Consider the following 25,486-nt stretch of genomic DNA (forward strand, 5'->3'; position numbering starts at 1 on the left):
GGGCCATGGCATGATGGTTGGAAATGGATGATGTTTAAAGGTCCCTTCCAACCCAAACCACTTTTTGATTCTATAATCTCAATTTATGGTGGCTCCTAAACCACAGCAGTGGTAGGAAAAAAACCTTCCTACTTAGCTGTTAGTGTTAATATTTGGTAAAATTAGTATTTAAGGTCATCCTAGGACTTCTTAAGCCACAAAGAGTTCCAATGGGAGCTAAAATACCAAAATTAGATGCAGGAACATATTTTGATACTCTCAAGTATTTCACTTATTTTCTCTGTAAGTTTGTTAAATGAATTTTACAATGAAAAGAGCTGGCAAGGATGGTTTAGTGCTCATTTTGTAACCATTACCTCCTAAAGCAGATGAAATCATCTTGATTCCCAGTGTTAGAATGTTGGTTGCCCAGGATGCTGCACAAGTACAATGTTTTTAAATGGCAACATATCAAACAGGGATTAAATAAGAGGTAGTAGGAGGCCAGAAAATCATTCAATGTTGTTCCTTAAATTCAGGAAACCAGAAGCCATGATGTAATGGGAAAGAAAGAAAGAGGGATCTCAGAAGAGTCATCAGTGCCTTTTAAAAATCATGTAATGAGTAAGAAAGCAAAAATCTCATTACAGATGAAGAATGCAAAGTGTAGAAAGCAACTAATCAGGCAACATCATGAGCCCTTCAGTTGGCTGAAACTCATGAAGCATACAGAGAGTGAGTATATGGTCAAATAACCAAGAATTAAAAGAACTCAAGCCTATATGGAGAGAAACCAAAACAAATTTGCTTTTAGTCTAAAAAATAAACAACTACAGGTCGTATACAATTGAGGTGTATACTGCTGGTAGATCACAGAGAACACATTTATACAACCATCAAAAGAAATAATTAAATGGAATATATTCAAGAAAAGCCTGGATGAGGCACTTAGTGCCATGGTCTAGTTGACTGGATAGGGCTGGGTGCTAGGTTGGACTGGATGATCTTGGAGGTCTCTTCCAACCTGGCTGATTCTATGATTCTATGATTCTACAACTATGAAGGGAAACACAAATTTAAATCATCATTTTGTTTGATACTCCTGTAACAATCAAGAGGGAAAAGCCTGTTAGTTGATGGCAAGCTTCCAACAAATGAAACCCAAAACTCTAACAGCATTCATGGGTCTTCTTAATGCATTAGTCTTTAGTATGTCCTACACTTAATGGCAGTGGTGACGTAGTAAACACTTTACTTATGCTGTAGACAAGACTAGTCATTAAGTACTAGATAAATGAGATGTTTTCATACTAGCTGAGCTTAATGGAATTTGCTTTACAGTACTGTGGCTGATGCCAAAGACCAAGATTAGTTTGCAGTATTGCAGAAAAGAAATCTGATGTTATCAATGGAACACAACATAGATACCACCTATCTATATCACAGTCTAGTCAGAAAAAAAAAGCAAACCTTGCAGGAGAAGTTTTTTAGTTGTTGTTCTTTAGACCTAGGGCTAAAGTTTATCTTTCCATAATAACAGTTGGTTTTATTTACTGTATTAATTAAGTCCTGAATCACAGAATTTCTTAGATTGGAAAAGACCTTCAAGATCATTGAGTCCAATCACTCATTTCACACTGACAAGTCCTCAACTAAACCAAATCCCTCAGCACAACATCTAATCACTATGAATTGTTATGGTTGGAAAGGACCACCAGGATTCAGCCAGTCCAACCTTCATCACCAGACCATAGCCTCAAGTGCCACATCCACTCTCCTTTTAAACCCTTCGAGGGATGGTGACTCCACCACCTCCCTGGGCAGCCTGTTCCAGTGCCTGACCACCCGCTCTGGAAAGAACTTCCTCCCAATATCCAGCCTAAATCTCCCCTGATGTAACTTGAGGCCATTTCCTCTTGTCCTATCATTAGTAATTTGGGAGAAGAGACCAGCTCCAGCCTCACTGCAACCTCCTTTTAGGTAGTTGTAGAGGGCAGTAAGGTCCCTCTCATCCTCCTCCACAGTAAACAACCCCAGCTCCCTCAGCTGCTCCTCATAAGCTGTGTTTGCCAGACCTCTCCCCAGCCTCATCACACTTCTCTGCTCCGCTCCAGCACCTCAGTGTCCCTCCTATCCTGTGGTGACCAAAACTGGACACAGTACTCGAGGAGTGGCCTCATGAGTGCTGAGTACAGGGGCATGATCACCTCCCTGCTCCTGCTGGTCACACCACTTCTGATACAGGCCAGGATGCTGTTGGCAGAAAAGGAAATAGCAAAATAGATACCTTAATGTGCACATCCATGATAGCAGCCCTATACCAAATAGTAGGAGAGAAAACTGCTGCTTGTGTGCAGTTCTGTCATTTTTAGGTATAATAAAACCTTAGTTTTGCTCGTGATTGCATAAAATCTGAACAACAATTACAAGATACTTGATAAAATTAAGATCAATCATAACAGGCCAAGACACTTTTAGAAAATACTCAACAAAAAAAAAAGTTTTATGTGATTCCCAAAATAAAGTGTGTCAGAAATCTTTATGTCTTATCAGAAATTTATTAATGGAATGATAAAACTCCTAGAACAAAGGCATTAAGTGCAACTCCAGCCCCAAACAGTATTAAAATATTGCCATTTCTATAAAACAAGGAAGCCAAAATTAGTAAAGGATGAAACAGAATTCTGCATTTACACTCTCATAACTTTTTGGCTTTCTGTGGCACTTGACTCTCTCCAATCACAGATCATTTTGTAATTTTCTGCTGGAAAATACTTCAAGATTTAAATAAATGTTGATAAAGCTTAAAGAAAGACTGAGTAGGTCATTATAACATGCTTCAGCAAGGCAATTTTTCTAGTGCTGGTGAACCTCTGAACACTGGGTTTTGTTTTGGTTTAACTACTAGTTCCAATTTTTCATTTTAGTTTATGAAACATACAAGCTGCAACTTGTTAAGAGATGAGTTATGGACAAGTATAGCTGAGCTATGGAATAATTCCCTGCCCTATTTCCTGAATCTTCTGGTGTTCTTTGGCTACCGCCTGGCAGTACATAAACCATACACATTAATATAAGTAAAGCCAGCAGAAAAATCACAGGCATCAAAATCACAAAATCCCAAACACTGACACCAGACTAAAACCATGCAGAGAAGCTGCATGGTTGTACTTCAGTTTCATGCCTTGACCCTAACCCTTCACACAGTCAGAGGTGACGTGGAGGTTATGACACAGGCACAGTGAGTTTAAACTGCCACCATATTTTATGAAATTGAAAAGAACTGAGTCTACAAACAAAAGAATAAGCCTACTATTTTCTGAGTGAGAAGGTGGTTTTATTAGGCAACTGTTAATTCCCTCTTGAAAACTCTCCCAAGACGCATGTCCATTCTGTTAGCTTTCCTTCTCTGAGTCATAATAATGGGATTCAGAATCACAGAAACATTCAGATAGGAAAAGCCCCTCAGGATCACCAAGTCCAACCTATAACCCTACTCTACAAGGTTCACCCTAAACCATATTCCCAAGGACCACATCCAAATGACTTTTAAACACATCCAAGGTTGGTGACTCAACCACCTGCCTAGGGAGCCCATTCCAATGCCTGACCACTCTTTCTGTGATTTTTTTTTCCTAATATCCAGCCTACATTTCTGCTATAGAGGAGATAAGAGACAATGTAGCTTTTGCACAAACATAGGTATTTTTACTTGATTGAAAGAGGAATATTAGAATGTAAAAACATTCCCTGTAACTTCCCCAACCTCAAACACTGAGAGAAGTGAAGTGCTGACCCAAAAAACACAGAAAATCTGGCCAAGGTAATATCTAAGATCACAACAGTTTCTGAAGTTTTCAGTTTAGGAGTGTATTTGATGTATGTGGACAATTTTGTAAAGACAATCAACAACACTCTTAAATCTTAAAAAAAAAAACAAAACAAAACACCCAAAAAGATTGTAGTATGCACAATAAAGTCACAATCCCAGTGTGAATTCTAGATCACGTCACTGCAACAGACCTTAATTTGGGAGTTAATCCAAATGATCCATCAGAAACTACTGTTACTTCAAAATGTCAACATTCATGTGAATGTGTGAGCACCGAGGTCATCCTGAGCTCTGGTTTAGGTTTTAGTTATCACAGACCCACCTCTAGTACCTTTGGCAGTTGTGCTGGAGTTTAGACTTCAGCTCATGTGAATGAGGGTCACATGAGGGAAAGTATCTTCAGGTAACCCTTCTTAGAGAGCACATCTTAGATTGTCTCCAGCTGCCACCATATTCTCCTAATAACACTCCACCATGAATGAACTCAGCTTCAACAACTGTCCAAGGCTTCCTCTGTTCATCATGACAGTTCCTTTTAGTGCCTTGGCACTAGAACAAGGACACAACCCCCTGCTTGTTTTTGGCCACCACATCTGAGGGAAAAAAAAGCCTGCATATATTTGTAAAAAGAACATGCAGATATTAGCAGGAAATGAGGATTGAACGAGAAAGAGCAAAGTGTCTAGGAGGAAATTTTTTGAAAACCCAACAAAACCAGCACTGCTATTTTGTTAATTTAACACTGGTGCTTCTAAACCCTGACTGCAGACTTGACATGACATCCTGCCCGTAAGTGAAGACGTACTACTGACCTTTTGTGACAGTTTCAGACCTGCACAAGCAATTTTGAGTTTGCCCCGCACTTGGCTCCCTTCCCCCAAAAAAGAACCTTAATGTTATGATGGATATTTTGTTTTCATGGATCCAGTCTTTTGAGAAACCAGTGGAAGTAAATCTGTGGAGAAAATTTCATGAGGTTGAACTAGAAAGGCCCTGTGCCTGTAGAGACTACTGGAGAGCTATCCTGCTGTTGGAGCAGACAGAAAGAACAGAGCAATTTGAAACCAGGCAAAAAGATTTTGCAAGAGAAAACAACACTACACCAATGCTCTAGGAAAAACAAAGAGAGAAATGTTCTAAAACCAACTTGAAAACCCATCTTAGTGGGAGGATAGGAAAAACAAAAATAGATGAAAGACACAGCTGAGGAGCAGACATGCGTTTGAAATAACTGTGTGTAGTAGGCTGTCAGCAAACCCAGTCTACACCCAGTGTAGAACGCCAGAGCAGTGGAGAATGCTGTTCTCGCTTCTAAATGTTCATGGTAGCTTTCAGACACAATCACGTTCTTATTCTTTGGGAAAGCCAACTATTTGGTTATCTACTATAGAATCAGAATCAGCCAGGTTGGAAGAGATCTCCAAGATCAGCCAGTCCAACCTAACACCCAGCCCTAGCCAGGCAACCAGACCATGGCACTAAGTGCCTCATCCAGTCTTTGCTTGAACACCTCCAGGGATGGTGACTCCACCACCTCCCTGGGCAGCCCATTCTAATGGCAATCACTCTCTCTGTGAAGAGCTTCCTCCTAACATCCAACCTATACTTCCCTTGGCACAACTTGAGACTGTGTCCCCTTGTTCTGCTGCTGGTTGTCTGGCAGAAGAGACCAACCCCACCTGGCTACAGCCTCCCTTCAGGTAGTTGTAATTTTTTTTTTTCACTTCCAAATACTTTAATACAACTCATAACAACACTTAGGAAGAACCTCAGATCTGGATCACTTGGCCCTTTCTCTTCTTGTCTCCACCCAGTTCAAAATGCTTGCATCTCTTTATGGCCAGCATCCTCTTAGACCTGCAGTGAGGCTCCACGCGCTCCAGCCTCAGCACAATCTTCTTTGTGGTCTTAGCCTTCTTACAGAGGATGTGCTTTGTCTGGCCCCCATAGCCACTTTGCTTCCTATCATAGAGTCTTTCTCCCTGGGCGTAGAGGGAGGCCTTGCCCTTGTTGTACTGCATGACTTTGTGTGGCTGGTGCTTGCCACATGTCTTGCAGTAGGTCCAACGGGTTTTGGGGACATTCACCATCTTATTGGTGGCAGATGGAAGAGTGACAGAGTCATGGCAATTTACAGTTCCTTTAGAGGTAGTCAGCATCAAATCAGTCGTCCTTAAATTAATTACCTGCTTCTACAATAGAATATAAACTTGCAGAAAAAGGAGAATCAAGCAGCACTTACACTTCTTTTTTCCTCAGCCCTTATTTTTTGATGTATGATCTCTTCCTTTTTAAATTGGATTCTGCTGTTTTGTTGGGTGTTGGCTTTTTTTGTTTGTTTGTTTGTCTCTTCTGCTTTGTTTCCCCCTTTATTTCTATCTTGTCTTTCATCTCATCAGCTATGCAACTTTTAGGAATGGGTGGCCCTGAGAACATTAAATAAGCCTCTGCTACACAGAAACATATCAGAGCTGTGATTAATGGTGAAAAATCAGCTGGCTGTTATGAATTTTATATGTCTCTTGTGAAGAAGAATGATTGTTTGTACAGTATTTTGAGGAGAGAGCTATGCAAGTCTTCAGAGCTGCCAATTATAATAATCATCTGAGTGTTCACCATTTGCCAATATTTCCTACCCAGTAAATTTATCATGAGAAAAAGATTTCATGATCAGCACTGGCTAGGTTGTTAAAAAATACATCTCTTAACTATAAAATGCAGTTTTCCCTTATTTTTATTCCTTTTTTTCCTTAAGTAATCACATTCTTTCTGAAAGAAAAAAAAAAAAGTATATTGGCTAATACTAGAAGATGGGAACAAAAGATATTCATGAGTAGGGGAGAAGAGACTGATATGAAGGCTGACAGGTTAGCTAAACATGTGCCTAGAAATACTAGCAGGTGGCACAGGATTAGGTCTCATACATTTGTTACTTTCTTACAAATAACAGTCTATCATTTAGCCAAACTACAGCAAAATATATTCCTTGTCTTCACCTTTTGGTTCAGTGGAACAACCTCCTTCATATAACTCCAATGTATACTCTTATAAGGGAAAAACCTCATTGGGAGACCCTCTGCTAATAAGGTCAGGTAAATTAGCTCCATGGTTGGTGAGTCTTGGCAACTGCATTACATGGGCAAAGTTATTTTATATACAAACATTTTATATGCACTTATAGAGAGTGATTTGCCACTGGAATGGGCTGCCCAGGGAGGTGGTGGAGTCACTGCCCCTGGAGGCATTCGAGAAAAGCCTGGATGAGGCACTTAGTGCCATGCTCTAGCTGATTGGCTAGGGCTGGGTGTTAGGTTGGACTGGATGATCTTGGAGGTCTCTTCCAATCTGGTTGATTCTATGCTAAGCTTATTTTGTAAAACAAGTAAGCAAAGAAGGGGTACTTTAGTGGGCACACTGGAACACTAATACCATGTTCTTCTTTAAAAAGTTATAATTGACTCTTGTGTAATTTCACTTCAATCAGTACCTGAAGGCCCATTTTATTCCTTATATGCTCATGTTTCTTTTGTTCTGTATTTGAGAATAAACCAGAATTCTTTTTCTGCTAATCCCAAATTACATTCACTTTCTTAATCCCCCCATCATTTATGAAGCTGATTTAAATTTTCATAATGACTTCTAGTGTAATCTTAATAATCTGGAACATTTCCAGCACCACTGTAACTGAAGAAAGCTACACCACTTTTCCATTCTGCAGTAAACCCCACACTGCCTCTGTCTTCTATTTCATGCAAATTTTGAGGAAAGAAAGAAAATCTCCAAGCTACATCAATGTCTTTGTAAGTGCCTTAAATTCATAATTGGTTCACATAGAAGAGTTGCTGTGCACACCACCACCTGCTAAACCACAGGGGGGGCTGAGGCTGCTACAGAACTTTCATCTGCAGAAGAAAGTAATAATTTATTTTGACAGACTGGATGCTTAAAAGTTTTTGAGAAAGATATCTCTTTTTCAGATATCCAACCCTTGAGACCTCAGACATGACAACTCATTTTAGAAATAAGCTATGAGTGACTTGGTATTAATGCATAGTAGGAAAGCATGCAAACAGTTGTTGGTTTTGAGGGTGATGGAGCACTAGAACAGGCTGTCCAGAGAGGTAGTGGAGTTTCCTTCTCTGCAAAAGCCACCCGGATGCATTCCTCTGCAACCTGACCTAGACAAACCTTCCTCAGCAGGTAAGTCTCTTCCAACTCCCACCATTCTGTGATTCAGTGAGAGAAATCTCACATTGGAAACCTTGTCTATCGAATGTGAAAGAACTCCACACACAACACACACAACAGCCATTCAAGGTTTGGTTCTCAAATATTCTGGAACAGGTTTCTGGTTCCATAATAGTTTGAACCTCCCCTGTCTACATTCTCACCCTTCAAACATACCTGGACTTCTTGCACCCTGGTTTGCCCAAAGCTCCTAAATTCCAGCCTCCAGATGTCTCTCTGTTTTCCCAGGGAATAAAACTATCCCATTCAGTTTATCAACAGCATCTACATGCAACTCTCATTTCAGATCTCGCATCTCAATTCCAGGCAGAGCCTCCCTGCATCATTTCACTGCCTATTTGTTTTTCTGTGCTTCTAACCTTTCTTCTGTCCATGTGCAAAGAGCTCATCTGGGGATGCATGATCCCTTCCTACAAGTCAGCATGCAGTTGCATTTCCATAACTGATAAATCTCAGATTCTGAAGAAGAGGAAATAAATGCCTGCAGTAACACTACTACTGCAGCAGCCACACTACAACCTCCTGGCTCAGCTCTGCTTGAACTGCGCAAGTGATGGGCAGTAGGTCTTGCCCAGTCAATACTGCAAGAGATGCACTATAAGAACTAGACCCATAGCACTAATATCTTAGGCTTCCATTTCCTTGACCAAATTGCCTAGAAATAAGTGAGGACTTTTAGAGACAGTTGGAGAGAATGGAAAAGGAAGAGGCAAAGACCAGAAGGAATACTCCTGTGCATTCCTGTCTCCCTGGTCTGTTTGCCATCTTTATGTAGTGTCAGCCCAATACTGCGGGGCTTCCTGCCAGCTACAGAAATGTTGCTTGAACACAGCAGTCTTCCAAAGGTCCTGCCAAAAGGCAGCTGTGGAGCAGACCTGAATACACCCACTGTATCCTGCAGTTCTTTCAACCCTTTCCTTGTTCAGTGAATGAGGCTTCACTGAGTCATGAGACAGATGTCCTCCTCTCCCAGGCATCCACTGCCATGCATTGCCAGGGCACACAGGCATCTGGGAGCTGGCATTCCAGACCATACTTGGGGCACATCCTCCTTAGCTCCTGTGCCATACCACAGTCTTTCCCCTGCTCCCAAACCTGGCAGAAGACGCAAACAGCTGGGCAGAGACAGCAGGTTCATTCACCTGTGATTGCAAAGTAGAGAAGAAACAATGCTGTTCTGGGAATTAGGTTGTTCTAACTGGAGAAATTCAAAACAGATATAAAATTAGTAGATATTTTACATGAAGTGTGAGATTTAACTGGTTTACTAGTCTACCCCTGATACACAGCCAAAAGGAGAATGACTTCCCAGGTAAGAAACTGATGTGGTCCTGCAAAACCCTATCCAGAGCTCAGCCTGGCATAGGTGTGCATATAAATCACACCTTTACAGGGAACCAAAACCAAGCAGTACAGAGGCTTAAAGGATTAAAGTCTTATTCTGGAGGTTGGAGTTATTCCTGGCACAGTCACCAGTCCCAATTCACCTCTCAACATCTTGACTTTATCTTAAAATCAGCAATAAACAGTGCTCAAGAGCAGGCAGCGCAAAGCATTGTGCTCAGCTTTCTTTTATTTCTTCTCCTGTTTTTTTTTGGGGTGGGTTTTGTTTGCTTCTTTTATTCTTCCAGTGAACCTCTGCCTCAAAGAAGATTCTGCATTTCTACCTGGTGTTTCCCTTTTCACCCTACTCCTGAAGCTTTTCACATGTAACATGTAGTCCTTTAGGATTCTAACACTTCACAAGCACTGTTTTAATAAATAATGTGATATATGAAGTGGGTTCTTCTGAGTGAATCTCACCATTACAAACATCAACAGTGTTTCATTACAATTTTGTCTAACCTACCCCGAAAAAATGCCTAGATTCATAGCACAGGGACCTTAATTATCATCTAGTCCCACCCTCTGCCATGGGCAGAGACATCCTCCACCAGACCAGTCTGCTCAAGGCAATCATGCCTAACACAGTGCCATCACCGAACTCATGGACATATCTTTGCTGCCTGCTCTGAAGTCAGTGAGGAGACACAGCAAGAGCACAAATGTTCTGTCTTCTGTTTGACAGCTCTGGGAAGATTGAAGGTAGGACAAGAAGCCAGACCACAGAAGTAGCTGCTTCCCAGTGGAACAATTCCAATATGGTTGCTCTTTCCCAGAAAGGAGGGGGAATAGAGAAGGGCAAAAAGTCAGAAGGGAATTTCTGCCACACTGGGGTTTTCTGTCCGTGAAGAGGCATATGTACATATAGCTTCCAGGCACAACTCATAGGATCTAGCAAGTCTGCATAATACAGGAAGCAATCATCTTCTCAAGTTTGCATGACAGTATAACATCAATATAAGAACTAGAGCAGCTTTCAGGCTTTATGGAAGTTTTCTGTTTGCAAGCTGATCCTTTATATAGCCTTGCTGAATGCATTTACTTCAGCAGGCATTCACAAAACGGTTGCACCTACAGATGGTGTTCTCTGACTTGGTATCCCAAACATCTATTATTTAAGGCATTTTATTAAATGTTTGAGATGTGCAAACCATGCATACAACCTCTCTAGATGTGTAAGCCCTCTAAAATCTGTGCTTCTATATAAATAGGCTTGTAGATACTTAAATATCACAGCCATAAATTTATTTTCACTTATGTTGCATATGTCATGAACACTTGCCTACATGAACAACAAGAATGCCAAAAAATCTCCTAAGTCTGGCCAGAAGTGCAGTATTTCTACTTGAATTAAAATTAATTCCATGTGCAAGACGAAGTAGCACTCCATCAATAAAACATTTCAACCCATGTCTGTGGTATGGCACTGAGGCATCTCTTTTCAGCTTTATCTGACACCAGGGATTTCTTGCTTTACGTAGTTAAGAGTCAAGACAGAACTATTTAAGTATCTCTTCTAGTACTCTGTTTAATACATATGTAATTAAAAGTACTATTGGAAGGCTCAGGTCTGCATGACTGCATAAACCAGTCTACATTGGAATTCTCAGAACAGAATTTTGTCATATTATGGAATTTTGTATTATAAACACTTCTTAACAGGTACACACCATATGATCAAAAATCCTCCCCTTTCTGTTTCTAGTTCTAAGCCACTGAGTAATTTTGCTTGTTGACAGCTGGAAAAAACGCACTCATTTCTAAAACTGAGGAGCATGGAGAGTTTATTTTCCTATTTGCCATTCTCCCTCTTCATTCCAAATGGTTATGTGTAAGTGCAGACATCTGTCAGAACTGAACTGAACCAAGTTCAATACTAAAATCTATGGTTACATGAAGGATCTAGAGAGGAGAAGGAGCTTGAGAGTTACACAACCAGGAGAAAAGAGCCTGTTAGTAAAGATGGTGGTCTATAAATGGGCCAATAAAAAGATTTTAGAGTTCATCAACAGTAATAACCATCACAAGGATGATTAAAGGAATGGAACATCTCGCTTATGAGGAAAGGCCAAGGGAGCTGGGGCCCTTTAGCTTGGAGAAGCAGAGGCTGAAGGGTAACCTCATTTGTGTTTAAGATGTAAAGGGCAAGTGTTGAGAGGATAGAGCCAGGCTCTTCTCAATGATGTCCAATCATACAACAAGAGACAACATAGAAATAAGGAAAAACTTTTTCACTGTGAGGGTGACAGAACAATGGAGCAGGCTGCCCAGAGAAGTTGTGGTGTTCCCTTCTCAGGGAACATTCAAGACCTGTCTGGATGTGCTCCTGTGTGACCTACTGTAGGCAGTCCTGCTTTGGCAAGGGGTTTGGACTCAATGATTTTTCAAGACCCCTTTCTACTCCTAACATTCTGTGATTCTGTGTCTGTGTGAAATGGATTTCAAGTAGCCTCTCCAGAAGGACCCTGGGTTTTTACTAAGAAATAGTAAGATTATTTCTTTGAGCTCTCAGAAAAGTACAAATGTCCATAAGACAAAAGACTGAATGATTGGAAAAAAACACCTCAAATTGTAGAAATATAAGTAACTGCATGACACAAAATGTATATATTAGTGTATATGTTGTGTAACCAGCATTAGCAGATAGATAAGCAAGTTGCATGTTGAATGTTACTCCAAGTTACATTTGCAAAGGGTTATTTTAGCCTCTGATAAAATACTGGAATGTGTCCCGAGAAGGGTGACAAAGCTGGTGAGGGGCCTGGAACACAGCCCTGTGAGGAGAGGCTGAGGGAGCTGGGGGTGTTTAGCCTGGAGAAGGGGAGGCTCAGGGGGGACCTCATTGCTCTCTACAACTACCTGAAAGGAGGCTGTAGCCAGGTGGGGTTGGTCTCTTCTGCCAGGCAAGCAGCAACAGAACAAGGGGACACAGTCTCAAGTTGTGACAGAGGAGGCATAGGATAGATCTTAAGAGAAAGTTCTTGCTGGAGAGAGTGATTGGCATTGGAATGGGCTGTCCAGGGAGGTGGTGGAGTCACCTTCCCTGCAGGTGTTGAAGAAAAGACTGAATGAGGCACTTAGTGGTCTAGCTGACTGGGTAGGGCTGGGTGCCAGGTTGGACTGGCTGATCTTGGAGGTCTCTTCCAACCTGGTTGTTTCTATGATTCTACTCAAAGGGTTATTTTAGCATATGCAAAGCGTTACTTTAGCATAGCAGATATAGAGGTCTAATCTATGAAAGATAAAGCACAGAGAAAGGTAGAGAAACTTATATTGTCTGTGCTTTTTTGCATCTCCTTGGTTACAATTACTAGCATGGGTCCCCACATATGTGATCTGAGAACAAACAATGTGAGTGCACTGCAAACATTAAAAAAAGAGAGAATAACTTCTACGGTGGTTAAAGAACTGGAAGGAGCCAAAGTTTTGCGTATTCCTCACAAGCATTTCTGCTGCACCAAATGCCAGCACCACCATTTTATCAGTCAGATGTGTACACTCTGTAGCTGTACTCAAAAAAAAAAACAAAACCAAAAACCAAACAGATAAACCAGGGCTTTTGTTAGTAACTTTAGTACATAAATTCCAGTAGAAACTTGTAAAGGAATTTCTCCTGGGGGAAAGACATAATTACTTCTAGAGTTTTCCAGAATAGTAGGTGGCTGTTGTTTTTTCTTACGTTTCAGACATACACAGGATTCTAAACATCTATATTTATAGGTTCCAAAAGATTTTCAACAAGTCTGTGTAAAAAAAACCAAAACCAAACAATTCTTGTTGCTTTAGAAGAGGACTGTTTATGATACATTTTCTGTCCACTAACAGCATCCACCCAGACTCAAGACCACGTTAGAATTACTTCAGTCCTGCATTAATCATAGTTGATGAAAGACTTTAGGCAAGTATTCAGTTTTAATAAAAACTCTTGAAAGTTATTATCCACATAAAGAAATAGCTTGGAAAGCTTTGCTTAAAAAGCAAACCAGAAACCAAATAATTAATAAAGAAATTATATCATCTTCAGATTGAAATAACACTAAAGAGGTTGCTCTAAGTCAAAAAAGGCAGATTGAAAAAAAAGGAGAAATGGGTTTGTGGTGAGAACATGCACAGTTACAGAGTTTTAACATGCTACAGAGCAAGGCTATTCTAAAATATATGAAAGGTGGAAAGTATGAGGAGCTTGACTGTTGTACTCTTTGCCTTCTACATATGAGGACAACTTTTCTTTTTCTCTTTCTTTCTTTTTTTTAAACAAAACAGCATCAAAAAATCACAGAATCGCAGAAATTCTTAGATTGGGAAAGATCTTCAAGCTCATCGACTCCAATCATTAGTTCCACACTGACAAGTCCTTGACTAAACCAAAGCCCTCAGCACAACATCAAATGCTATGAATTGCTATGGTTGGAAAGGACCACCAGGATCATCCAGTCCAACCTTCATCCCAGCATCCTTAATCACTAGACCACAGCCTCAAGCGCCGTATTCACTCTTCTTTTAAACACCTCCAAGGATGGTGACTCCATCACCTCCCTGGGCAGCCCATTCCTATCAATAATTCTTGCCTTTAAAAAGACCTATCAACACTGCTTACCTTTAAAAAAATCTATCAACACTTCTTACCTTTAAAAATTTTGCAAGCTTCTGAATTCCCCAGTATTCTGATGGCAAATCAGTGTGTCTTTCCTGGTGACATACAGGCTGTTCTTCATCTGACTCACTCTCTGAGGAGCTTTCACTAATGCCTCCAAACCTGCCTGATGTTTTACTAAAAATGAACAAACAGCATAGACCATTTTAAACAGCCAGAAACTAATATGAATGAGCACACAATAAGCAGGTGTGGCAATGCTGCCTAATAACAGCTTTAGGAATGGCCAACTGACACTGTCAGTTCTGGAGCTCCCAACACAAGAAGGACATTGAACTGTTGCAGTCCAGAGGAAGGCCATGAAGATGACCAGAGTGCTGCAGCAGCTGTGCTATAAGGACAGGCTATGAGAGTTGGGGCTTTTCAGCCTGGAGAAGAGAAGGCTTCAAAGAGATCTTAGAGTAACCTGCCAATATCTGAAGGGGACCTACAGGAAGGCTGGGGAGGGACAATTTACAAGCTCTTGTAATGACAGTACAAGGAGTAATGGGTTTAAACTGGAGGAGGGGAGATTTAAACTAGGTATTAGGAAATGGTTCTTTCTAGTGAGGGTGAAGAGACACTGGCACAGGCTGCCAAGGGAGGTTGTGGCTGCTCCCTCCCTGGAGGTGTTTATGGCCAGGTTGGTTGAGGCCTTGAGTGACCTGTTCTAGTGGGAGATGTCACTACCTATGATGGGGAATTGGAACTAGATCACCTTTGAGGTCTCTTCCAACCTAAACCATTCTATGATTCTAAATGCTATTACTAATTACTGCAGGTATGGAAAATAAACATTAATAAAGGGAAGCAATAAAACCAAGTAAGCCATACCCATTTGAAGCTGGCTGTATTTTAACAGATGCGGAAGAAATGCCTCGACCTTTCTTTTTTATATTCAGAGACACTGTGTGACGTCTCTTCTCCTCTCCAGTATCTTTCTTTGCAGCCTTGTCACTAAAATATTTGGGGTTATATTAAAAAAAAAAAAAATTGTATGTACACATCAAACCAAATAGCTATGGTAGGATAAATATGTTCGGATATACGAGCTCATGAACCTGCACAATGAACTTCATTAAACAGAATGTGTGCTGTGTCTTAAGTGATTAATTATTATATCTTGTTGTATTGTATCATATCTTATTATATCATATCATGTCTTATCATATCATCTTATTGTATCATATAATATTTTATTAGAAACAAAGCAGAGAATGAGCATATACAAATAAACTACAGGTCCATTTATCCTACAACACCACCTCCAAGCACAACTAATAGCAGCTATTTTGGTAACAGACCCCTAATTTACAATGTTAGGAAAAGAAAGTGTTCCTTCAAGGCTGGGCTGGTCATACTATTGCAGTCATACTCATCATTATAATTTAATTACATCTAGACACTTAGAATGACTATGGGAAAAAAATAAGGTCATGTCTGTGGAAAACCACATCTTTTTACTGATGACTGCAGGTCATGCCAAAAATCTCTTGAAATGTTTCTTGCAACATGTCAAATTGGAAGCTTTGGGAAAATACTCTTCTTCCTCCGTAAACACAAAATCAGGAAACTTGAAATCAGAATGGAGCTCTGATTTCAGCAGACATCCAACAATACCCAGTAAATTCTATTTAGGGGACTCCAAACTTTGAGATAATCTCATTAGTGAAGACTGTTGCTACACAAAGCTAGAAAAGTGGTTAATGTAACATGAAATTGTTTAAAATTAGTAGAATAAGTAAGAATCATCCTAATTTTCCATCTCTCTTGCTTCCCTCAGAAGACAGGGCTAGGTTACACTACTCTATCTTGCTTTAAAGGACTTTTTACACCAAAAAGATGATAACCTCACAGTCCTGAAGGACTGGTACTGCAGATGGTTGCAAGATATTTCTTGGCTAGGTTAGAATGTGGCTAGGTTAGACTATTCTGTCTTGCTTTAAAGGACTTTTTACACCAAAAAGACAATAACCCCACAGTCCTGGTGGACTGGTACTGAAGATGATGGCAAGATATTTCTTGGCTAGGTTAGAATGTGGCTAGGTTAGACTATTCTGTCTTGCTTTAAAGGACTTTTAACACCAAAAAGACGATAATGTCACAGTCCTGGAGGACTGGTACTGCAGATGGTGGCAAGATATTGCTCTGCTTTGCTTTGGTGTCATCATCAATGCAGTTGCATGACATCAAAATGCCAAATGATCAATGCCATGTCATCATCAAAGCTGTTGCATGACATCAAAACTGAGCAATCTTGTTGGTAGTCCATGCTATCCTAGAAATTAACACGTAGTAAACTTTGTTTTATTGCTCCTAATGTAAAGATGAAAAGTTGTAAATGCAATCCAGCCATTACCAGTTTAAGGAGAACTGTAGGAAAACTCCATTATAAAGATTATTCCATTATACTTACCCGTGGGAAGTGGAAACCCTGATATTCTTCCAATTTGTAGATGGTTCAAATTTCTTCTCATCAATGGATCTCCTTCTTGCTTCAGAACTTTTGGGTTTCTTACATACATTCTTTTCTGTAAAATCATCAAGGTTCTGGGGTTGGCCAGAGACCTTAGCATCAACTACTTCCATATGCTGATAATTTTTCTCAGATGTTGGTTCTTTAAAAAAATTATATTCCTAATTAAAGAGAGAGATATGGTTTGTCAGTCATACTGACATATGAATAATGCCTAGTAAATGAATACATTAGAAGCACAATTCTTGGATGCTCTGTTTAAAAACTGTATGCATGAAATGTAGGATTATATTATAAGGTTAAAGTCAAACTGCCTTTAAAAGCACACAACATTAACCTGGAAAGCAGCTGCTACCATGTGCAAACTAAAAGTTGTTTTTTTAGAATAAATGAGCTAGCTAAATTTGGAACTTCCTAAACACACTCACTTTCTAATAAGTTAAATAATTTGTGACACAAGTACTTCTACACAACCTCATTCCAAATGAGTTTTAAGATCCAGAATTGCAGTCAGTCATTTTGCTTTCAACGGGTCATTTATATAAAACCCATTCCTAGCATAAAGGATTTACTAACACAGGCTATGATGAACTGCTGGACTTCAGTTCCAAGTAATTTAAATTTACTATAGTTTAGAGTTAATATAAACACATTCCAGTTCAGATTTTTTCCTCTTCTGTCTCTCGGGACAAAACAATGTTGAACAAGTCACATACAAGAATGGAGACAACTGGCACCTACCAATCCTTCAGCTGTCTGTGTCAAGTACCATGGCTGATCAAAAATATCCCAAATAGAAAGGACCCTTGTCAAGTCATATTCTGTTAGAACATATTCTTTTTTTTTTTACAGGAAAGACAGCTTATGATCATTAATTAATCTTATTATTGCAGCTGTCACTCTCAGATAGGTGAAGACATTCCTCTGAGTATCCAGTTCAAGGAGGTTTTAAAGAGACTGTCACGGTATGATCTGTTTTCGACTGGTCCCTGATGTGGATTGGCTGTCCCAGGCCTGCTGATGCAACTAATCACAAACTCATGCTAATTCCCTTTCTCTGAAAATGTACTCTAGACAAGAGAATTTAACATGTGACAAACTAGACAATTCTCAGGGGAACTGATGCTGTAGCTTGACCATCTAAGGCCACATTAAAGAGCAGGTTTCATCCAGCACTCTGCACCAACACTGCAACTCTAAATGTTAACTGGAGCAAGGCCAGTAAATACATACCTGTTTAGCCATATTTTCTACAAATGTAGGTGATCTTTCCCTTAGAAATGTGACAATATCTTTATATACATCACTTTTTCTTTCATAGTCAATGGAATCCTTATCTTCTTGCCAACCCTGTAAAAAAACAAATAGATTTACAATTATGAGTAGTGTTGCTTTATCCAGGGAACTTAATCTGCATCATAAAAGAATATTAAAAAGCATAGAGGTCACACTGTAATGAATTAGGTACAGAAGTCTCATGCTCACCAAAGTCCATCATACTTCAGTAATGCCTTGTAAAGATTCATGGACCATCTCCATGCATCCCAATAGATAATCAAGATATTACATAGGATTGTGAAAGTAATTACTGTCAGTTAATTGCACTGTGTGTAGCTGCACTAAAAAGAACTTATGGCAAACAACCAAGTAAATATGAGCTTCCAGTGCTCTATGGCAGATGCCTAAAGGGATCAGAAAATAATATAACCTGACTAGCCTAGGCTTTATCAGCTTCATCCATTTAAAATATGCAAAATTTCCCTGGACCTCTTAACTCTTAGGAAACAGATTTGTGGAGTTATGCCTGATGGACATCAGCCTCTCTTCAAAATTAATTCAAGAGCTCTGGTCACTTGTTAACACACATACCCCTATATTGCACCCAAAATAAAATCTATCTGTAAGGGAAGAGGTAGCCAAAATGGAAAGTAGAAGAGATAAATCATTTATGAAAAGCTTGCACTGAAAGAGAAAGAACAGCTTATCATTTACAACAAGATGAAAGCAAGCTATATTAGCCACACATGGTAACATTACACATCAAGAGCGTGTGAGGAGGAAGTTCTTCACCATGAAGAGTGGTGAGAGCCTGGAATGGGTTGCCCAGGGAGGTGGTTGAGGCCCCATCCCTGGAGGTGTTTAAGGCTAGGCTGGATGGGGCACTGGCCAGCCTGATCTAGTGTGAGGTGTCCCTGCCCACGGCAGGGCGATTGGAACTAGATGATCCTTGTGGTCCCTTCCAACCCTGACTGATTCTATGAGCAGTGAGGCACCAGAGAGGCAACAAGCCCCACAGTAGCTTTATAAAGGAAAAGCGTGAAGGATCATTAGGCTACATTTAAGGACTAGACAAACACTGCTAGCAAAAAGTGTGGAGTACACTCCCAATATAAAACTTAGAGAAAAAAAAACACTTAAAACATATGGGGAAACTAGCACACATTTATTACTGTGTCTTCTCCTTCTGTATCAAGAAACTAATTTTGCAGGTCTTACAGCCTCAACACCACTACTATAAACCTGATGGAATTTTGTGTTTTAGCAGATAAAAATATTCATTACTCCATGGAATCTTTTACTATTACTTACTCCATTTAAAAACACTCCTGCTGTGCTGCAAGTGATATGCAAAGGCTCAGTGTCATGTGGTTTGATGACTAAATAGCAAATTTCTCCATGCACTTGTCTCCAGGGAGGAGCTCGGCATCCATTAGAGAACATGTAATCTGTAACCAATTAGCATTAGTGTTTTCATCCTATTTAGAAGTATTTTTCAATATTATGCTTGATGATTAATATAGCTAACATGTACACAAATAATATTCATATTCACTTAGGAATGAATCATGCAAAGATATGTGACCCATGGCCCAATCCAACTAAGAACTGCAACTGTGCTTTGTACTTCTTGGGATCAGGGACTTGGTTTACTTCCTCTGCTCCCACTGAAGAATTTCATGTAATTGGAGATTATTTGTCTAACTAAAGGGAACATCATTCCATATAAAGTAAATGAAAACACTTTTCCAGATAGCTTTAAAGTATACATAAACACTTTAAATCCATTGCTGAACTTAATTTAGCAAATTTCACAGAAGTATTTTAATGAGGTCATATACAAATGTGAGATATGATCATATCTGAACCTGATGTATATTCCAGTGATTGCAGCACTGTGTCTTCTCCTTCACCAGAAAAGTTCTTGAGAAGATTCACTTCATTATTTATAGCAGCTGGATTTAGCCTTACGACTCTGCAATGAACAGAAAATGGTCTAAAATGTATTCACCAAAAGGATGTACCCAGAGAAATGAGGAGACAGTGATACATTTTTTTTCTTTTACAATGAGCCTTAATACTAACAACAAACATCTGGAAATGGCTCATCTTCCATTGTTTGATCAGTTAATTCAGGGATATTTTCATTTCATACCTAATATGAAGTCCTTGTAACTATGAAATAAACTCAAGGTAACACTCCCATAAAGAAATGGGGCTCCATAAACAACTGCGGTTGTTTAGTCTGGAGAAGAGGAGGCTGAGAGGGAACCTTATTGCCCTCTACAACTACCTAAAAGGAGGTTGTAGTGAGGCTGGAGCTAGTCTCCCAAATTACTAATGATAGGACAAGAGGAAATGGCCTCAAGTTGTGTCAGGGGAGGTTTAGGTTGGATGTTGGGAGGAAGTTCTTTACTGAGCGGGTAGTCAGGCATTAGCACAGGCTGCCCAGGGAGGTGGCAGAGTCACCATCCTTGGAGATGTTTAAAAGAATAGTGGATGTGGTGCTTGAAGCTACCATCTAGTGATGAAGGATGCTGGGATGAAGGTTGGACTGGATGATCCTGGTGGTCCTTTGCAACCATAGTGATTAGATGTCATGCTGAGGGATGTGGTTTAGTGAAGGACTTGTCAGTGTGAAACTAGTGATTGGACTCGATGAGCTTGAAGGGCTTTTCCAATCTAAGAAATTCTGTGAAATAAACATTTCCCTGGAAATATTTAACTGCAATTTTGCTGCTTGTGACAATAGCTTCACTTGGCTAGCAAAGTGCAAAACATATGCAACAAAAGCCTACAGTCACACATCCCATACCTGCACTGACAGCAAAATATTGAGAACAAACATGGTTTTATTTCAATCACTTAGTTAGAGTTATTTCACTGAATTTCTTTAGGTCACACCAAGAGCACGTGTTGTGGATTGAAACCAATCTAACTGAACAATAAAATGCTGGCTAACACACTTACCTTCCATTTAAAAAGCACTTACTGTGAAATGTATTTCAAAGAACTATTAAGCAGTTGCAAATCCAGCTGATGGAGAAGAAGAAAGATTTTCATTTTCATCTCTGTTTCAGAATCATCATCTTTTTTCACTTTGTCAAGTAAATGCAACAGGGACATGTCTTCTCCTTCAACAGTCCCATATTCAGGGCCAAGAATTTTCACTATGGGATCTCTGTTAGCTGTAGACATGAAACAGAATCATCTCATGTGGTGCTATGCTAAAAATTATTAGGCAAGACAAACACTTTTTATCTCAATTGCTGAATAATTTGGATACTATTAATTTACAGTAAAAACTCTGGTAGTGTGCAGAGTTATCCATCAAACATTACTGTATGATATGTTCTTTGTTGTAGTTTGAAAGATATGGAAGCATTATGAACAAAGTGAAAGTCTTCATTTCATTTAAAAAAACAAAACTGCTTTTCAGAACAAAGATTAAGATTCATTCAGCCAAGAGGTGAATATTAACTATTTCCCTCTAGCAATAGCCTCCTTTACAGAAAATATGCCTGGCTGATCACCAGAACAGAAACTTGCTGAAAAATTCACAGTTTGAAAATATGATTTAGTGTTAAAGAACATCTTTAAAGTGTTCTAGCAGCATTCCCCATAGCCCCATTAGTTCCTCAGCTATGCCACTTCTTGTGGCATACAGTGGCCTAACTGCATGTCCAATGGGTTTTACAAAACCAGTTTGCTCTCTTCTTGCAAACAAAGTCCTTTGCATGGTACCCTGTCCGTATTAATATTTCCTTTCCCTGACTGTTGATTACTGTCAGTGACAGTTCCTACATGAGTTAGATGTGAAGTCTGATCCAGTGTGAGCATTTATACTTTAATGTCGCAGATGCAATTTCCACTAATGTTACCAATGAATATTACTAATATCTTCTACCTCTAATGTAGGAAAATTGGACCCAGTTTAGCATATCATAGCTCTTCTTTTAAGTTTAAAAATCTAGGACTTAAATATGACACAGTGGAAGTATTCATACCTGTATTTTAAAAGCCATTGTGAGGACTTGGAAGCACTCACTGTGTACCTAGTGCAGCTAAGAATGCCATAAGCACAGAAGTTTTTCTTTGACTAGTTTTTAAGGGTGTAATATTTGAGAAGAGGACTAATCCATAATCATAGGGAAAACTGCTCAGCCTCCATTAAGACATTCTTTCTCATAAACTTCAACCTAGTCTCTGTCATAATAGCTGGGCTAATACTCAGTGCACACAAATTTGTATAGGAGATTAAGCAGCTTTAAATTTTAACATTATTAAAGAACATTATCATAGAATCAGCCAGGTTGGAAGAGACCTCCACGATCATCTAGTCCAACCTGGCACCCAGCCCTACCCAGTCAGCTAGACCACGGCACCAAGTGCCTCATCCAGGCTTTTCTTGAACACCTCCAGGAATGGTGACTCCACCACCTCCCTGGGCAGCCCATTCCAATGCCAATCACTCTCTCCAGCAAGTACTTTCTTTTAAGATCTATCCTATGCCTCCTCTGTCACAACTTGAGACTGTGTCCCCTTGTTCTGTTGCTGCTTGCCTGGCAGAAGAGACCAACCCCACCTGGCTACAACTTCCTTTCAGGTAGTTGTAGAGAGCAATGAGATCACACCTGAGCCTTATTGATTCTGTGAAAATACAATATAGACCTTAAGTTCTGCATCAGCATCTTTAGCCACCCTCATGAATCGACACCTTTCCATATATCTAAAATGAAGAAGTTCCTTCCTTCAAATGTCATAACAGTTAATTGAACAAGAAGATGTACTTTAAGAGAGGGGTATGATGAGAAAACTTTTAAAAAGTAAATCAAAAAGGAAACCTTCAAGGCATGACCGTGCTTCCTTTAACTTTTTTTCCATGGCAATGCAGAGCAAATGGGACAGCTGGTCAAAAGTGCAAACTCTGAGAGTGGATGCCGTGAGGAGAAGCAATGGTTGGCCATCTTTGCCTTTGGCTTCAGACTGAACAGTTGCTTCACTAGAAAAAATAAATTATATCTTTGAAAACAAAAAGAATTGTAGAAACCAGCAAATTTTAGAGAAGAATCCTGATTGCTATTCCATGTTATTATTACAGTAAGGCACATACAATTCCTTTAAACTCTATTTCAGGCAACTTCCAAAGTAAACCAAAGCAAATCAGCCAATGGATTGCCCAAAGGAGTTTGGGACCCCAAAGAAAGACCGCACTAGAGGAGGCTGCTGGCAGCACCTGTGGACCTATAGAGAGGAGTTCATGCTGCAGCAGACTTGCTGGCCAGATTTGTGGCCTAGCAAGACATCTACACTGGAGCAGTTTGCTCCTGAAGGCCTGCACCGTGGCAAGAATCCACAGTGGAGCAGTTTGTGAAGAACTGCAGTGCATGGGAAGGATTCAGGTTGGAGAAAAGACCAGAACTTACCCCAACCAAGGCAGAACAGTCTCAAACCCTCAAAACCTCTACAAATTTCAAGTCAACATTTTTCATGCATTAATTCTATCCTCCCAAATATACTAAGGCTGTTTTTAATGCTAAATGAGTAGGTTTGCTTCATAGTTTAGCTTCAACATTTCCAACCAGACTGCTGGTCAGACTTACTTGATCTCATAACCCTCTCCAAATACTGAACAGTCCAATTGCGTTCTCCACTCAAGGGGCTCTCTGAAGACAAATGCTGCTTCCTGAGGATGTTTAGTGCTGAAGTCTTCCACAAACTTAATAATTTGATCTAGAAGAAATTGGTTCAAAGGGGTGATTTCAAGTGTGCCAGTTCCAACACCAGCAGCAGTCCACTGAGCTGCTCTTGCCAATGCTGCTCCCATGGTCTCAGCTACTACCAGAGGTGTTCACCTAAGCAGAGAAACACAGAAAATGACCAAACAGCTCTCAAATGATAAATGCAACCCACTGTGGCTGCTATAAATTGAAATCAACATATGCAGGAATTATTAGATTCTTAGACTTGTTACTGGAATAATGTCAATCGGTGAAGTGGGAAAGAAGGGATTGAAGAAGCCAACTCACAAATTTTAAAGGAATCGGGAAATCAGATGAAAACTTCCCCTCCCACACTTGGCACTGTTAGGACTCACGGAGTTGACAGCAGAAAAGCCTCTGCTGTGCCTAGAATAAAAGTCTCTCAAATTCTCCTTGTAAAGTTGCTTTCTCTGCTAAGAATCATGTGTGGAGGGGACAGACACATGCAATCCGCAACAATGACCCCTCCCAGACATGTTCTTTAAGCGGAGGAAAAAGAGGGTGTTAGACTCGCTGGTGAAGCCAGGAGGGAGCAGCGAAGCGAGCGGAGCGTGGAGAAGCCTCGCTCCCGGCGAGAGCCCGAGGCGCTCGGCACGGCGCCGGCCGCCGCTCCGCAGGGCAGGGCGAACACAGGGCATTGCCTGGGCTCAGGGCTGCTAGGGCAGACGAGAGGGATCCCGAAACCCGACGGCTGCGTGGAGCCCCGCGGGCCGCAAGAGGCCCGCAGACTGCCGCGCCGCTTTCCCCTACCTTGCCCTGCGGAGCTGCGCCGGGCGCCGCACGGACCACTCGGGACGCGTTGCTATGGGGACGGAGCTCGCCGCAGCCGTTACCGGGAGATGCGGTAAACACAAGCGGCGGCCATGCGGTGGGGAACCGGGTACTGTAGCGGCGACACCTTAAGTAGTGGGTTCACTTTCAGAGCCGTTACTACAAGAGCGCTGAGGTGCTGGAGCATGTCCGCAGGAGGACAGTGAAGCTGGTGAAGGGTCTTTCACATGCTGCGGACAGCACAACGCTATAAACAAGCAAAGAAATCACTCCAAACATAGAATGGAAATTGACAGTATATCCCCAATCCTGGTTTGCTTTTGTTTTTTTTCTATAATGTGAATGAGCTATCAATGGATACATTTCTAAGTTATAAAGTTGCTACTGTACACCACCTGCTTGTCTCATTTGCTCTGCTGGGCTGGCAAGAATTCTATTCCCAAAAGTTCCCTTACTACCTGTTAATCCAACCTACATTCTAATCATCAGAGTCCACCAAAATACCTATCTGATGATAAAAAAAGGGGACTTATATTTGACCCAGGAAGGCACATGGTTATCTGTTGCACTCTAGATGAAGTTGAGAAGCTGTGTCCTTCTGGAGGCATAGGAAAATAATCCTTCCAAGGAGAGTCCAACAGAAGCATCCAGGTTTACCAATACCACAGAGTCAACATAGTCAAGAGTTATTTTACTAGCTGAGAACTCAGCTGGGTAGGCAACCCCTATGTAATGAAGACTGTGGAATGTATCTCAAAGAATAACAATGTGGGAGTAATAATTCATTTGGTGTTTGTTGTTTGTTTTTTTTTAATGGAGGTGATTGTTCATATACATTTTACTTACTGAAACTTCAAAGCAGTAGCAACAAATACAGGTGGTCTGCACAATAATGAATTAAGAATAGTATTGACTCCATGCTTCACTGCATACCTTTAACAAGACAGAAGATGAATCATTGGATTAGGTGAGAATGAAAGAGCCTTTTTAGTAAAAATCCTGGATAAGAATTTGATGCAATTCCTTTTCTTTATGGATTACTATGTATGAAGGCATTTCCAGAAAGGATTGCATCTCTTCTTTTTACTGAAATAATGACTATTATAAAGTTGAATTTGATGGGC

General features: G+C 40.3%; 2 protein-coding genes across 3 annotated transcripts in view; both read right to left on the reverse strand.

The window, feature by feature from the left end:
* Window positions 1-25,272, reverse strand: part of ODAD2 (outer dynein arm docking complex subunit 2) — a 77,897-nt gene extending 52,625 nt beyond the window's left edge. The window contains exons 1-11 of one of the 2 annotated variants that reach the window (XM_064162956.1): window positions 25,209-25,263; window positions 24,342-24,609; window positions 23,433-23,684; window positions 22,674-22,831; window positions 20,822-21,017; window positions 19,698-19,804; window positions 19,141-19,277; window positions 17,785-17,901; window positions 16,492-16,712; window positions 14,910-15,032; window positions 14,069-14,213 (exon numbers count right to left, since the gene is read on the reverse strand). In XM_064162956.1, the coding sequence (XP_064019026.1) occupies window positions 14,069-14,213; window positions 14,910-15,032; window positions 16,492-16,712; window positions 17,785-17,901; window positions 19,141-19,277; window positions 19,698-19,804; window positions 20,822-21,017; window positions 22,674-22,831; window positions 23,433-23,656 (1,428 nt within the window). In that variant the 5' untranslated portion in view covers window positions 23,657-23,684; window positions 24,342-24,609; window positions 25,209-25,263. Of the gene's footprint in view, window positions 1-14,068; window positions 14,214-14,909; window positions 15,033-16,491; window positions 16,713-17,784; window positions 17,902-19,140; window positions 19,278-19,697; window positions 19,805-20,821; window positions 21,018-22,673; window positions 22,832-23,432; window positions 23,685-24,341; window positions 24,610-25,208 lie in introns of both variants that reach the window. The other variant, XM_064162955.1, reaches the window with a different exon arrangement.
* LOC135185833 (large ribosomal subunit protein eL42-like) lies at window positions 5,576-5,901 on the reverse strand. Its single transcript, XM_064162954.1, has one exon. It carries the CDS (start codon window positions 5,899-5,901, stop codon window positions 5,581-5,583), a length of 321 nt encoding a protein of 106 aa, XP_064019024.1. The 3' UTR covers window positions 5,576-5,580.
* Window positions 25,273-25,486: the final 214 nt, after the last annotated feature.

This window comes from Pogoniulus pusillus, chromosome 23, assembly GCF_015220805.1.
Source record: "Pogoniulus pusillus isolate bPogPus1 chromosome 23, bPogPus1.pri, whole genome shotgun sequence".
Classification (NCBI taxonomy): domain Eukaryota; kingdom Metazoa; phylum Chordata; class Aves; order Piciformes; family Lybiidae; genus Pogoniulus; species Pogoniulus pusillus.